Source organism: Alternaria alternata, assembly GCF_001642055.1.
Source record: "Alternaria alternata strain SRC1lrK2f unplaced genomic scaffold CC77scaffold_11, whole genome shotgun sequence".
Taxonomy (NCBI): Eukaryota; Fungi; Ascomycota; class Dothideomycetes; order Pleosporales; family Pleosporaceae; genus Alternaria; species Alternaria alternata.
Genome location: NW_017306200.1, coordinates 638672 through 652723, shown reverse-complemented (window position 1 = coordinate 652723; position 14052 = coordinate 638672). Strand labels below are relative to the sequence as shown.

Below are 14052 nucleotides of genomic sequence, written 5' to 3'. Positions count from 1 at the left end.
GACAAGGTATGCGATTCATCAAAGGTGTAGTCTTTTACGCTTCTATCCTGGACAGTACAAATCGTGGTACTTTTGAAGGCTGCACCACGGCTCCTCGGGTACCACAAGGCAGGACCCGGGCTATGGTGTTGCTGCGAAGGACGGCGATATGTGCGTAACGTAACAGCCAACCCTTTCCCACTGCGGTCCTGCTCCATGCTTTGAGCCTGTGTCTTTTCGTGTCCATAACTTGCGTTGACCACCAGGGTCTTTCCAGCTTATCCTCACGCGTCACGAGAACCCGCCACGATGTGTTGCATAGTATGGTATTAGCACTAAAGATTGTAGACTTCTACTGACTATCACTAGTTTCCTACACGTCGTCATAAGCCTTCCGAACACCAAGTAGTAAATAGCGATCTCAGACAAGCCACCGCAGCTTCGTCGACTCCGAAGCGACAGCCCGCACGTCTCATAAAACTCAATCCGATCGCCAGCACCAAGCCTGTGCAGACAAGAGACGCAGCTATACCTCTACCGCCGAGATACCGATCGCGTGCCTCAGATATACCCAGGGTGCAGGATGTGACTGACCCTGCGATCCGGTCTTTGCTCTTTGGTCCTTTCGCTCAGATCGATCATCACCAACATTATGGCTCTGGGTTTGGTGCAAGACCGAACGTTATACACCACGACCCTGGCTGCGCTGGAGATCGTGGCTGCACGCGTGGTGGAAACGATGATTCGACGAATAGCGTACATCCAAGCTCTACATGCTCCACAAAGGATGATTTTGGGAGTGGTGAGCACGATATCTCATCGCACGGAGGTCATGAAGCCTTTGGGCATGCGGGCATGGATACTATTGGCTTCGGCGGTGGACATGGTCTTGACATAGCCGGTGGAGATGGAGGAGGTGATGGAGGTGGAGGATGCGATTAGATGCTCTGTTCCTTTTCGCTCACGGGTGTGGTGTCACGCATGTTCTTCACGCCGACTTACTCTTCCGGGTGTTGTTGAGGTGCGGGGGTCTTATTTTAAGCCCCTAGCCAATGGTTCGTGAGGCTTTCGTGTAGCAAGGCTTTGACCGGTCTTATCAGGCATCCATTGACGCACGAGTGTCTTTCCGGTGAACCTCGATCTAAGACGTCTGCTACACACTCAAAAAGGTGTCCATGGTCTCTCAAGTATTCCTTCGTCTTGTTGAATCATCGTGCACCGCGTCTTCGCTTTCTCTTATTATTATTTTCGAATTATCGTGCTGCCAGTATCTTGACCTTATCAGAATCACGCACAACTCACACGTTTACTACTGTACAACCTCGTCTAAAAAGAAACATGTGCAGTCAGCCTGGTATGCCGCTGCAATATGAGGTCAGTAGCCCACGGTCGCGGCCCCGACGACGCCGGGTAAGGCCAAATTCAGATCAAGAGATGGTCAGACACCAGCGCTACAGCTTAGACTCTCAGCAAGCTACTAACTGGATTCAGATGAACTACGCCGGGTTCTGGGACCCTAGTCTGGGTCCACAGCCTGGGTTTGTTCCTCCTCCAGGACCTGGATTACCTCCCGGCAATCAGCTCCCTCCCGAAGATGACCTAGCCGAGGCTGTAGAGAAGGGCAAGCGCTGCAGTCACCGAGACATATACTATGTCCCGACAGATCAAGATCCAGACAGGTTTCACTGGGTGGATGAGAAACCGCTTCATTACGGTGCTACTGGCGATAAGCTACGAACGAAGAAAACTCGAGAAGCCTTTGCAGTGAATGTTTACCATCGTTTCAATGAGAAAACAGACGAATGGATTATCCACGAATTACGCATAAACAGTGAGCTTCTCCATACGGCCCTGGAGAAGATATTGGAAGGCTACCCGGGTCTGACACAACATGAGATGAAGTCGTTCTCACCACCATTTCTCCCGTTCATTCATCGATGGCAAGCGATGCTTAGCTACAAAGACCATCTGGACCCGGACTCTGAAACCAAACGCCACCTGCAGTTGCTCCAGGAAGTTCTTGAGCCTCTGCTGAAGGAATCGTTCGAAAAGATCGAAGATGTGAAAAAGACGGGCCATGTGGCGTTCGAAGACCTGAATCTAGTGTATATACCCGCAATGATAGTTCTGGAACATGAGACCGACTCGGCTGGCATGGTACGTAGTTGCCAACTGATGTATCCTCCTCCGCCCATCCCGGTATGCTGGTCGATCGGCGTTGATGTGGTTGACTGGGATGGAAGACGATGTGGTCTTCTTGCTCAAGCAAAGCGTGTACCCCAATACTATGGTGAGAGATGACCCCTTATGAAATGCATGTGAGCCATACACTGACTTCATACACGCAAATTTTAGGTCTGCGAGCTTTGACTACACTGGAGGTTTCGCCCCTCGACGGACTTCCAAACGAAGAAAAGGTTCGTGAGCGACTTATCACTCGCGGTCGGAGATTCGAACAGCTTCGCGGCCATTTCTTCAAGGCCTTCACCGACGAGTATGAAGAGCGCGTAAACGAACGAATGGTCATTGATGCGCGAGCATACCACAAATTCGAGGCTCCATCATTTCCGGACTATGCTCAACTATCCGAGATTGGACAACTTACTTGGGCCCAATCGATGAATCGGTACTCTTCCAGCATACCCAACACTGCGGGATCGCCAATCCAAGTGGACCTTTCGCCAATGACCGACAAAGAATGCCTTTTGGCTGTTCACTATGTCAGAGGTTTCGATATTGAAAAGAAGAAGTGGTTGAAGTTGGATGTCACAAAGATCCATGAGATACCATGGGCTAAGCGTGCTTTCGACAGTCTAGTACTGGATCAGAATGAAAAGGACTTGGTACTGGCTCTGGTAGACCGTGATCAGTTCAAGCAAGGGAAGCCATTCGACGAGTCAGTAATGTCCCCGTATGAACTGCCCTTGAGAAGATACTGACTTTATCCATCCACGTTTAGCTTCATCGGCGGCAAAGGTCAGGGCATGATTATGCTTCTTTGTGGTCCCCCAGGTGTTGGTAAAACACTTACCGCGGAGGCTGTCTCGGAACACCTGCGTCGACCCCTGTATAAGCTTGGTGCTGGTGACCTAGGAACGACAGCGCGTATTGTCGAGGACAACCTTGAGAAGGCACTAAAGCTGTGCGGCCACTTCGGTGCTGTTCTCCTCCTCGACGAGGCGGACGTATTCATGGAGGCGCGCACATCAAACAACCTTCAACGCAACGAACTTGTTTCGGTTTTCCTTCGCCTACTCGAATACTACAAAGGCATCATGATTCTGACCACGAATCGGATGCGCAGCATCGACACGGCTTTCGAATCTCGAATCGATATCACGCTGAGCTACAGCTCACTTACAGAAGCTGACCGCCAGCAGGTCTGGCGTAACTTCCTGGCTACCATGGAAAACGAGAAGATCGACATTGAGGAACCAGATTTGATCAACTTGGCAAAGTTGGAATTCAATGGCCGTCAAATAAAGAGCGCGATCAAAACCGCAAAGATTCTCGCAGCGAAGAAAGAGGAACCCCTAAATGCGAACCACCTGATGGCTGTACTGAACCTGAGGAAAAAGGCCTTGGGTATGATGGATGGTGGGGCGGATGTGCAGGAACCTGTAGACCAGGCGCCCGAAGCGGATGAGCTGGTGTTCGTAGGCGAAGTTGGACATACTATTGAGTGACGTCGATTTTGGGATTCTGCGCCGATGTTAACGGCTAAGCTTAGCTATCGTACAACAAAGGATGACATGAAACTGCGTCAGCTGGCAATTCATTTTACCAGCATCATGCCTCCTTTGATAGCATGTCTGGCTGCGCTCACCTACTTATGCATCAGAACTAACACCGCAGTCAGTCCAGGGGTTCAAACAGTGTAACGATTGTGGTTCTTGGCTTGATTGGGACACCAAGTTCGCCAAGGAAACATTCCATTCACACGTCAGCATGTACGAGGAGATCGCCTGCAAACACTAGGGGTGCGAGCATCAGTCGGTTTGTGAGAAGCGTACGGTCAGTGAGAGAAAGAATCACTCGTCCGTCGAGGCCGCAATGTCGGCGCCGAAGAGACAGGATACCTTTGTCATCTTCACTGTTGATGGAATAGCGAGGAAGGCTGCTGAATGACCAATATCGGAACCTACCAGTGATAGCCTCATAATTGAGAACTACCAACATAGTAGGGAGAAAGAGTTGCGATCGGAGAAGGAGAGGAGGCGTAGCAGATTGCAAGGAAGTAGTATCTGGGCGGTTTCGTGAGTAGTCGCATTGATCTCTCTAGGTGGGAAGATTTGCCCGTTGATGGATTCCTTATGCACATTTGTTGTTTACTGCTCTTAGCGTTCAGCGGTGCTTCTCGACCCTGTAGACAGATCTTGCAGTGTATCTCAATCGATCTACTGGATTCACAATGTGCTTCAATGCTCGCAGCCCGGATGTGACAAATGGTTGGGTGGACATGGATCGCATCAAACACTGGTGTACTTCTTGGGCGACGATCAGCAACGATGACATGTTCATCTGCAAGTAATCCACCGCATCTCTGGGAGCGCTACACCCAAAAGGTGTCTCTGCAACCCGACTTTCATCTCTAAATCTTAACGCGGAACAATTATTACGTCGCTCGAGCTTCTAGATCGCGTCGGCTGTTCAACTCTTTCCGTCGATTACACTGCTCGAGATTGATGGGTGGTTGCTTGCCAGCTTACGTGCTTGCCAACGACAGCCAGCGAAACTCGCCCGACCCGAGGTACAGGACTCACAGATGGCACGTGATGTGTACTCGACTGTGCTGCAACACTAACAATTGCGACTGGAAGGAACAGGACCGATAGACTGGCTCAGATGTACAAGGGACCACATATTTGTTTTAGGCTACTTAGCACAGCCTGCTTCCGTCAAGGAACCGAACTGATGCTGGAAACCAATTACGGGTCCATTAAGCCGATCCTTTAAGCCACAATAACGGCGCATGAAGCCACCACGGCACACTCCCCGGATAAGGTCGGAGGATCGGGTGGGGTCCAACTCCGCCTCCGCTAATCTGTTTGTGCTCAAAAGCTATTGCATACGTAGTACAAAAGCCGCTGAACTATTATAAATCGGAAACTCGCCAACGCGCCATGCGGCGATATGACGACGAGCCTGATGAACCCGCCTCGGCTGGGCCGCTCTTGGTGCTCAACATCGGCAGATGCGGGCGGCCCGACTGGCGGTGTCATTACGGTTGCTCGACATGTACATGTACATATACCTAAGTACTTTTGGCAGGACGACACAAACGATTGTTGTTGTACGCTGCGATCATGCCTTCACTATTGAGTCTCGGAGTGACTGTCGCCCTTTCTGCGACTAGTCTTCTCGCACACCCACTTTCCAATGCGCAACTGGTTTCAAGAGCAGAAGATGTGCTCCCAGAATACGATTATGTGATTGTAGGCGCCGGCGCGTCGGGTCTCACGGTTGCCAATCGACTATCCGAGGATCAGGGTAGGCTTTACACATGTCGCGTGGCATGCAGGCGGCTAACATGACCCTGAATAGATGTAAGCGTATTGGTCATCGAGGCTGGCGATTTGTGAGTTATATGAGATCTACATGCATCGCTAAGATACTAACCTGTGTGTCAGCGACCAAAATGAGGATTATGTCACCATTCCAGGCCTAGCAGGCGGTGCTGTTGGAACAAAGTACGACTGGAATATCTCCTACGCCGCGGATGAAGGGTTGGACGGTCGCGTTGTTTCCATCCCGCAAGGCAAAATTGTGGGCGGATCGACGAAACTCAATCGCATGGTCTTTGATCGTGGAGCGCGATCTGATTACGACGGATGGGAGACGTTAGGAAACGAGGGTTGGAACTTTGAAACATTCCTGCCATATTTCAAAAAGGTACGTTTGCTCAGCAACAGCGTCAAAGCATCTAACCAGGTTATAGAACGAGAACTTTACGCCACCGACACCAGAGATTGAGGCAGAATATAACATCGAAGTCAATCCCGAATACCACGGAGACAAAGGATATATGCAAACAACTTACTCTCCCTTCTTTTGGCCTACGACGAGTGAGTCCAACACAAATTTTGCCATACATGAGATACTGACGCTTTGTTTAGAGAACATAGTGCAAGCTACCGAGGAACTCGGTATCTCTATCAACGACCAAGCAACTGGAAACGCATTCGGTGGTTACTTTTGCCCACACAACCTGGACCCAAAGACTGCAACACGATCCTCCGCGGAGGAAGCCTATTATGCATCCGCTGAAGCGCGCGCAAACTTTCACATTCTTACCGGCAACCTTGTATCGCGTATTCTCACAGAAAAATGCAACGATACGGAAGCGGTCAAGGTAACTGGTGTTGAGTTCTCGGCCTCTGCAAATGCGACCCGCCAACAGACCAAAGCCAAGCGGGAAGTCATTCTTGCTGCTGGAACGCTGCATACGCCTCAACTGCTGCAAGTGTCTGGTATTGGTGAAGCTTCTCTGCTCGAGTCAATCAATGTTGAGACAGTTGTTGATCTTCCTGCCGTTGGATACAATCTGCACGACCATCTTTCTATTGCTGTAGTGAACATACGTGAGTATAATGTTATATGTTCCAGCTGGAGAAACCACTGACAGCGGCACAGTAAACACCACTATCCTGACCAACACCCTGACAACGAACACTACCTTCGCCGCGCAAGCTCGCGAGCAGTACGACAATGACAGATCCGGCCCACTGACCTCCCCGACCGGCGATTTCCTTCTTTTCTTGCCAGTGCAAACCTACTCTAACGCCACGCAATCCATTTTGTCTCAGGCTGTCGCTGGTGGATCATCCGCCTCCCTCCCACCCAACACGCCCGCTGAAGTCGCACGAGGCTATGGAGCGCAATTTGATTCTCTTAACAAGAAGCTTCAGGCTAATGACTCCGCAATGATGGAGGTCATCTGGGCTGACGGCGTCATGGTTCTCGGACTCCAGCATCCATACTCGCGTGGAAGTGTAAAGGCAAGTTCGCCCAGCATGTTCGATGCTCCGGTCGCCGATGTGGGATTTCTACGCAACGAAGTCGATACTGCACTGTTGCGCGAAGGTGTACACTTTGCTCGAAGACTCGCTGCTGCGCCGTCCATTCTCTCGCTCAACCCCTTCGAAGTCTCGCCCGGAGGCAATGTCACCGCCGACGCGGATATCGACGCTTTTATCCGCAGTACTGCGTCGACACTCTACCACCCCGCAGGTAGCTGCAAGATGGGTTCCAGAGAAGATGGTGGTGTCGTGGACCAGAACCTGAAGGTTTACGGCGTGGAGGGCTTGAGGATTGTGGACGCGAGTGTAATGCCCATCTTGCCAGCTTCCCATATCATGACCACTGTTTATGCAACTGCGGAAAAGGCAGCGGATATCATTAAGGAGGCTGCGAAGGAGAAGCGTAAGGTATGAAAAGCCTTCGTTGGAAAAAAGATAGCTTGAGATCTTGAGCAGAGATTCAATACGAAACTACTGTTTTCATACGCATGAATATTGTGCTTTACCAATCAGACAGATCGCGGTCAGCATATGCATCATGTCCCCGCGATCTTCCGTGGAATGTGCTCGTAATAATATAGAGTCTCTCCACTCTTTCCACCCTCGAAAAGTCCAAGCGCCAACTTCGCAATAGCGTCTCCGCAGAGCTCAGGTGGCTCCACCATCTCGTCGCCCATCTCGTCCCAAATCCTGAACCGCTCAATCTCATGGTCCGCCATAACCCCCTGATACCTCCCTTCAACTAATCCATCGATCATTTTCGTCCGCGTCAACTTCGGGTATACGCCCTGCACGCTTAGTAGAGGCTCTTCATGTGCGAGACAGGAAATGAACCGGGTTAGTGCGGCTTTGGTGGTGCTGTAAGGGGTCCAACCATGGTAGGATATTGTAGTATCGCATGCTGAAGATAAGATTATAACTTTGCCACGACCAGCATTTAGAGGATGAGATGTCCGTGACGCACGGAGATGTGGGAGGGTGAGCTGAACCTAAGAGACGTTAGTCATGAGGACAGTAATTGAGCAATACCTTGCAGTACGAGATGTGCTCAGAGTGCTAGGATGTCAAGTTGTTACTTACCATACTCATGGCCCCGAAAACATTGATATCAAAACTTCTCTTCACAGCTTCCATGTCCAACTTCTCCAATCTTTGTATCGGTGTGATAACGCCCGCGCAGTACACCAATGTATCGAGTCCTCCAAAATGGTTAAAACATGTCTGGACCGCTAACTCTCGGTCTTCCTCTACTGTGACATCGCCTTCGACTATCCTTAGGCGCTCTCTCTGTTGTTTCGTAAACTCGAGCTTGATGGTTGAATCTATAAGCCCAAATGCGATTACTTTGGCATTCAATGGTAGGTAAGGCGATGAAAGAATGCATTGCGTGATGGCGTATCCAATTCCGGACGTTCCGCCAACGACGAGGATGACCTGGGGCTTCGATGCCATGACGTCTGGAGGAAGAACTTGAGTAAGTATGCACGTATGACGGATGATGCACGCAGATTAGTTGATGCAGATTTGGAGCTTGTGTCGTTTAAGATGGCACCCAGAAGTGGGGACATACCCCGCGCTAGATCTGAAAATGGCAAAACTTGAGAGAAAGGCTTCGGATAGCTGATTGAACCAGGTGCGTTGAACCTCCGCGGCCCTTTTTGTGGTTCTATGGTAGTCACATATCACTACAGCCTTGCCTTCGCACCTTCAGCATCTTCTATCATGCCTTCTTCTACAGCCTTGATCTGCAACGCTAGTATCCGACTGTAGAACCTTGAGAGTGCCAGATTACCACCCATAAACCACAACCCAGGATGACCGCTCTTTTGCCACATGGTTCTGAACTCACCTTCGTCGTTGAATCCCCACACGTCGCTGACGCGGTCCGCTACTTCATCGCCAAAGATCTTACGTGCCTGCGTGCGCATGTTTTGGTACCCAGTCGCGAACACGATCTCATCGGCCTCCAGCTTATCACCATCCGCGAATTCGATTCCATCTGGTAGAATTTGCGCAATTTCCTGGCCTTGCTTGACCTTGATCTTCCCATCAATTATGAGTTGAGATGCTCCGACGTCGATGTAGTAGCCGCCACCGCGCTGGAAATACTTGATAAGAAGACCTGAATCCATTGGCCCACTGTCAACAACGAAGCCAGCTGCGCGAAGGCCGTCGTGGATCTTCTTGTCATGATCAGCTTGGATCTTAGTGACTTTGATCTGCTGTGCCTTCAGAAGCTCGCTTGGCAAGCCCCAGAAAGTAAGGTCGGCATCGTCAACGGGCGGCGCATCTTGATCGTACAAACCCTTGTTGCCGATGTCGGTGATGGCTTCGGAGGAGACAACGCATGTTGTACTGCGCTGCACAATAGTAATGTCGTACCCTTTCTCGAAGAAGTCTTGCGCGATGTCATGCCCGGAATTACAGCACCCTACAACAATAGCCTTCTTGCCTTTAGATTCTGGATTCGCGCCAGGATGCTCAGAGCTGTGGCATAGCCGGTCGCCTTTGAAGCTTTCCATGCCTTTGATCTGGGGGAAATTCTTCTCGCCTGAATGACCAGTTGCCTGCACGATGTGTTTCGGGTGCAAAGTCCGCGTTTGAACGGATCCATCTGCTTTCCGACGCTCGACAGTCATGGTCCACTGCTTCTTGCCCTCATCCCACGACGTTGATTTGAGGCTCGTAGAAGTCCATACGTTAAGTTCGAGCAGATTCACGTAAGCTTCGAAGAACTCAGCGAGCTTGTCCTTGGGGGTAAAGATAGGCCAATGTGCTGGGAAAGGTACATAGGGCATATGGTCGTACCACACTGGGTCGTGCAGTACGAGTTGCCGGTACCGCTTGCGCCAGTTATCGCCAACTCTTTCGTTCTGATCCACCATGAGTGCAGGAATGTTGAGCATCTTCAGGCGTGCAGCAACTGTCAGACCACCCTGTCCAGCACCTAGAATCAACACCTTCGGGTCAATCTCTTCTTTCTCCGCATCCCGGGTCTCCTTCCAGGTCTTTCTGGCTGGGTCCCCGCCATGCTTAACACCCTTCGTCCGTCGGTGCCCCAGCGGCTCTTCATGACCCTTGAGCTCCTTTAGCAAGGTGTAGAGCGTAAACACTTTCCATTGCCCGCTGTCATCCGTGAGATTCATGACACCCTCGCCACGCCCAACACTTGTTTCGAAGGTCACAAAAAGATTTATGCCGTTGACGTCGCCCAAAACATCGATTGCTCCAAACTTTGGCGCCCGATAATCCGAGCTCTTGCTCACTTCGACTTTTTCCAGCCGGACCTTGCTAGAGTCCAAGTACTTCTTGATTTCGGCTGAATGTGGGCGTACGAAGTCAGTTTATGTCTCGTATGCAGTCCGCGCAGGGACACTTACAGCTGCCCTTCGCAGTTCTCAGATCCCAAGTCATGGCCAAGTGGTCTCTCCAGTAGCTATTGTCTTTGCAGAAAAGGTCTGCAATCGCTGCATGATCTCGCTTCGCAAGCGCATCGTTGAACCGTGTGACTATCTCGTTCGCAACCCTGTGTGCATCGACTGAATCGCTCTTTGACGACGCTGGGAACACACCAACTGGTATGTTGACGCTGCCCGTCTCAGGACGCTCGCTGGAGCGGATCGAGATATCGCCTACCCCCATGTTCGTGGCTTGTGTAGTGACGTAGGGACGAAACCTGAGCGAATACAGGCTATGTGATGGCAAAGTTGAAGACGTTTATATGACTACAGCACAAGAAGCATCTTTTAAACATGGTCATAGGACTCGGGACGTGCCATCAGCTGAGTACACGGCTTACCAGCTTTGTTCAATCCGTGTACGCGTGTAGCATGCCAAGCAATCTTTCCTGAACGGTTATTGTGCATGGTCGGCAAACCTTCCTTGTTGGCAAGTGCGGGGGAATCGTTGCTTTGCTCCGGGGAAGCAAGGTGAGCATTCCTTCTACCCGCAACATCCTCGCAGCAATCTCCGATGTGCGGACAGTCTCCGTACTCGCAATGCATTTCTGCTCGAGCATCGAAGAGTGAGAATCAAAATGCAATAATGTCACGTGTATGTTTAGATTACCTAATATAGTCAAGCGCACAGCGCGACAACCTCTTGTCTTCCTGATGGATAAAATATCCGCTCTCTCTGCGTGTCTTTGTGGTTTCAGACAGACGACTAGGCGAAGCTGTGATTTACACCGGCTTGTCATTGCCATGTCAATGATAAGGTAAGTGAAAGTCTTGTGAGTTCATTTTTCAAATGGAGTTTTCGTCGCATACGTTGCCATCCTATCGATCAGGGCAGCAGCGGCTTTCCCGGAAGTATCAAGTCTTGCATATCGGCATGGCCTCACATCGAATCTCACAATACCGACGGCATCATGTCTGCTTACTTTTCGGCAGAACCACTCGGCCCATCAACTCGGCGTATCTGACGTATAGTCTCCGAAACTCTGCTCGGCGTGATCACTCAACACCTGATACCCAGTGCTGGTCTGTTTAGAATCAGATGCCTGTCCAATTCAGCCGGGTTCCAGCATGCGCCCACGCACATGAGTGTGGTTGATATTCGCCGAGGGGAAGAGAGCGCTCTAATCGACTGGAGAACGTTGTCGAGAAAAGCATTTATGCTCTACGAGGGTCGCAGCGTGGCTAACAGGACACAAGCATGAGGAAAGAAACATTCCGTCTAATCGTAATTATTCGATCTATAATTATCATTTCATCGCATGTCTATATCGCGAAATCAATAGGTATTATATATTTCAACCGAGCCGTGCTAAACGAGCAAACAAAGATTCTATACATCAATGGCCTTCATGTTCAGCTCGGTCGTCTCGGCCATCCCCAGCTCTTTTGCTGCACGAGCGCCGCCTCGTCATCACTATCGTCCACTAGCCGCTTCGGCGTCAAGCCACTCCTCATACTCTCATTGCCTTCGGTTATGCTCTCCAGGCTCTTTTGCCTGGGCAGTCCTCTTTCTTCAATCACCACGCCGTGCGATTGTCTCCTCCCATGACCCCCTGAGATCTCCACTTCAGAGCCTCTGCGCTCGTAGTGTGGATTTGGTTCAGTATGCACGATGACTTCCCTTGTCTCTTTGATTTGATTTCCTGTGGGGGCAAAGCTGACGACACGATGCTGGTCTTGGTCGCTTGTCGCTTTCGTATCGACAGTATAGGAAGCGAAGCTCGCGAGCTCGTGGACTGAGCCGCGCGATTTGTGGGGAACTGTGCCGCCAGTGCGCTGGCCGGATGTGGATTGGTTGGACGAGGATTTGAACTCTTGCGCAATAGATGCCATGCCGGTTTTGCGTGATGTGGAGATTGCGATGCGCTTGATGAGGTTGGCCATTGTCATCTCGATGTTGAGTTTAACCAGGTAGGCAAGTGGGTGGAATTGAATGTATCTAGAAAACGATGGGTTAGGAAAGCGAGCTAGGTGGGCGCTCAATGGAATAAATACGTACACAAAAGAGTTTGGTATCGACATCGCAGCAATGATCATGACGTCCATAAGAAGTGATACCATGACAATCTGCTGGTTGAAGCGAACAAGCTTGTTGTACTTGGTGAGGCCGTTGTTGATGAGATTCTCCTTGACAGTCTTCAAGAAATACCAGTTCAACGCTGCATCGACAAGAAGGTAAAGACCTTTCTCGATTCGGTCCCAGTACTCATTGACAAGATGATACCTGATGCTTTGTTAGTGCACTGTATGGTATACTTGAGTGCGCTCTCTGCAACAGTGTCGTTGCCACGACTGCTATGTCGATTGAGTTCAGATAAACATCTTTCTCATCTCAACCATTCATACAACGCGCTTAGCGAAAATGCAACTTACGTTGAGTTAATCTGTAACCGTGCTGGAATCCAGATGTTGAACACGCTGATGTTGATGGCGGTGACGAAGACGGCAGTGGTGATCATGATCCACCTCGACCGCTTTCGGTCAGGTACGATGACACGAATACGGTTGATGATAATCTGCAACAGAAGCTGAACCTGAATACACCACCAGAAGAGGATCGTGAAGTAAAATGCGAAACCTGTAGTTTGATCAGTATAACCACAAATTACCGTACGTTGGAGCCACTTACTTGGTCTGATGTACTTCAACAAGTGCAGGAAACTCTCAAGTCCCATCACGAACGAAACGATAAGTTCCAGCCATATCATCCAGATGTACACACTCCTCAGTGGTGATCGAGATCCTCGTGTTTGTTTTTGTATAAGCCATAGGGCTACGATGACATTGATCAGTGTCAGCGCCCACACCACGGAGGCGATGATGATATCTGATTTGGTGATAGGCTCGTTCTCGTAACTATCTGAGATGAAAGGGCCCCATGGTTGAAAGGATGGTACATCTCTGAATTCGCCGCTCATGTTGGGTCGGCGTAGAAATGTGGTGCAGTGTGAGGGAGGCCTTACAACGAGCGTTCACAATTCAGCGAACGTGGTGTTGTATGCGATATAGGCTCGGTGGAGGATGAATCGTAATGACACAAGCGAGACCCTGGCCATCTTTTGTCCAGACTGAGTGGTCCATAACGGCAGCTAAGGAGACTTCAGGAGATGAAGCGAAGAGTTGACAGATTCTCGAGTCGGAATAAGGTTCAGTAGAAAGTGGCGTAGTGGCCCAATGTTCGAGAAGGATTATTTCTATTCGTTGGGCGTCAGGCTTGTGTGGATATCTGGGACGCCAAACGACCGATCCTTTCGTGAATCGCGCTACTAAGCCTGTAACAGCATTGTCGCTTGCCCTGGGATAGTGCGGTGCCTGGTCCGACCTGCGTACGGGACGGGATCTATCTTATTGGAACACTAATGCTCGCCTGGCAGGGAAGGGCATCCCTTTCGCGGGGTGGTGTTCGAATCTTACTGCAGAAGCTTCAGGTAGATGCATATCAGCATGTAGACAGCCGGGGAAGCGCTCAGGCTGCGATGTCTTGGTTGCGACATAGCATTGGCAGATTCTAAGTTTGCAGATCCCTTCACAGCTGGCAGCGGTGAGGGATGTACTCCGGAGTAGAAACTAGAGGTCTGTTCTGACACGCGCGGCGG

General features: G+C 50.4%; 6 protein-coding genes across 6 annotated transcripts; 3 read left to right on the top strand and 3 right to left on the bottom strand.

Annotated features, from left to right (window-relative positions):
* The first annotated feature begins 159 nt into the window (after positions 1–159).
* CC77DRAFT_118567 (hypothetical protein) lies at positions 160–1119 on the top strand. Its single transcript, XM_018530121.1, has 2 exons — positions 160–300; positions 349–1119. The coding sequence occupies exons 1-2, from the start codon at positions 289–291 to the stop codon at positions 919–921; spliced, it is 585 nt and encodes a 194-aa protein (XP_018385707.1). The 5' UTR covers positions 160–288; the 3' UTR covers positions 922–1119.
* Positions 1120–1470: 351 nt separating this feature from the next.
* On the top strand, positions 1471–3665 carry CC77DRAFT_936281 (P-loop containing nucleoside triphosphate hydrolase protein; the record flags this gene model as incomplete). The annotated part of the gene is made up of 3 exons (XM_018534485.1): positions 1471–2269; positions 2335–2875; positions 2939–3665. 3 exons carry the CDS (start codon positions 1471–1473, stop codon positions 3663–3665), a joined length of 2067 nt encoding a protein of 688 aa, XP_018385706.1.
* A 1407-nt stretch (positions 3666–5072) lies between these two features.
* CC77DRAFT_1095157 (alcohol oxidase) lies at positions 5073–7486 on the top strand. Its single transcript, XM_018529777.1, has 6 exons — positions 5073–5469; positions 5524–5557; positions 5610–5871; positions 5918–6044; positions 6096–6560; positions 6613–7486. Exons 1-6 carry the CDS (start codon positions 5286–5288, stop codon positions 7410–7412), a joined length of 1872 nt encoding a protein of 623 aa, XP_018385705.1. The 5' UTR covers positions 5073–5285; the 3' UTR covers positions 7413–7486.
* Positions 7474–8527, bottom strand: CC77DRAFT_118579 (NAD(P)-binding protein). Its single transcript, XM_018530122.1, has 2 exons — positions 8079–8527; positions 7474–7987 (listed from the first exon to the last, which is right to left on the bottom strand). The coding sequence occupies exons 1-2, from the start codon at positions 8448–8450 to the stop codon at positions 7535–7537; spliced, it is 825 nt and encodes a 274-aa protein (XP_018385704.1). The 5' UTR covers positions 8451–8527; the 3' UTR covers positions 7474–7534.
* A 79-nt stretch (positions 8528–8606) lies between these two features.
* Positions 8607–10759, bottom strand: CC77DRAFT_963786 (FAD/NAD(P)-binding domain-containing protein). The gene is made up of 2 exons (XM_018535675.1): positions 10379–10759; positions 8607–10317 (listed from the first exon to the last, which is right to left on the bottom strand). The coding sequence occupies exons 1-2, from the start codon at positions 10638–10640 to the stop codon at positions 8684–8686; spliced, it is 1896 nt and encodes a 631-aa protein (XP_018385703.1). The 5' UTR covers positions 10641–10759; the 3' UTR covers positions 8607–8683.
* Positions 10760–11809: 1050 nt separating this feature from the next.
* On the bottom strand, positions 11810–13374 carry CC77DRAFT_1031516 (hypothetical protein; the record flags this gene model as incomplete). The annotated part of the gene is made up of 4 exons (XM_018526670.1): positions 11810–12395; positions 12456–12680; positions 12830–13034; positions 13086–13374. 4 exons carry the CDS (start codon positions 13372–13374, stop codon positions 11810–11812), a joined length of 1305 nt encoding a protein of 434 aa, XP_018385702.1.
* Between the last annotated feature and the right edge of the window lie 678 nt (positions 13375–14052).

Coding starts and splice junctions, on each gene's coding strand:
- CC77DRAFT_963786 (XM_018535675.1), bottom strand. CDS start 10,640: ATGGGGGTAGGCGATATCTCGATCCGCTCCAGCGAGCGTCCTGAGACG. Junction 10,318..10,378: donor GAGAACTGCGAAGGGCAGCT/GTAAGTGTCCCT, acceptor GCCCACATTCAG/CCGAAATCAAGAAGTACTTG.
- CC77DRAFT_118579 (XM_018530122.1), bottom strand. CDS start 8,450: ATGGCATCGAAGCCCCAGGTCATCCTCGTCGTTGGCGGAACGTCCGGA. Junction 7,988..8,078: donor TTTTCGGGGCCATGAGTATG/GTAAGTAACAAC, acceptor AACGTCTCTTAG/GTTCAGCTCACCCTCCCACA.
- CC77DRAFT_1095157 (XM_018529777.1), top strand. CDS start 5,286: ATGCCTTCACTATTGAGTCTCGGAGTGACTGTCGCCCTTTCTGCGACT. Junction 5,872..5,917: donor TCCTGCCATATTTCAAAAAG/GTACGTTTGCTC, acceptor ACCAGGTTATAG/AACGAGAACTTTACGCCACC. Junction 6,561..6,612: donor TATTGCTGTAGTGAACATAC/GTGAGTATAATG, acceptor ACAGCGGCACAG/TAAACACCACTATCCTGACC.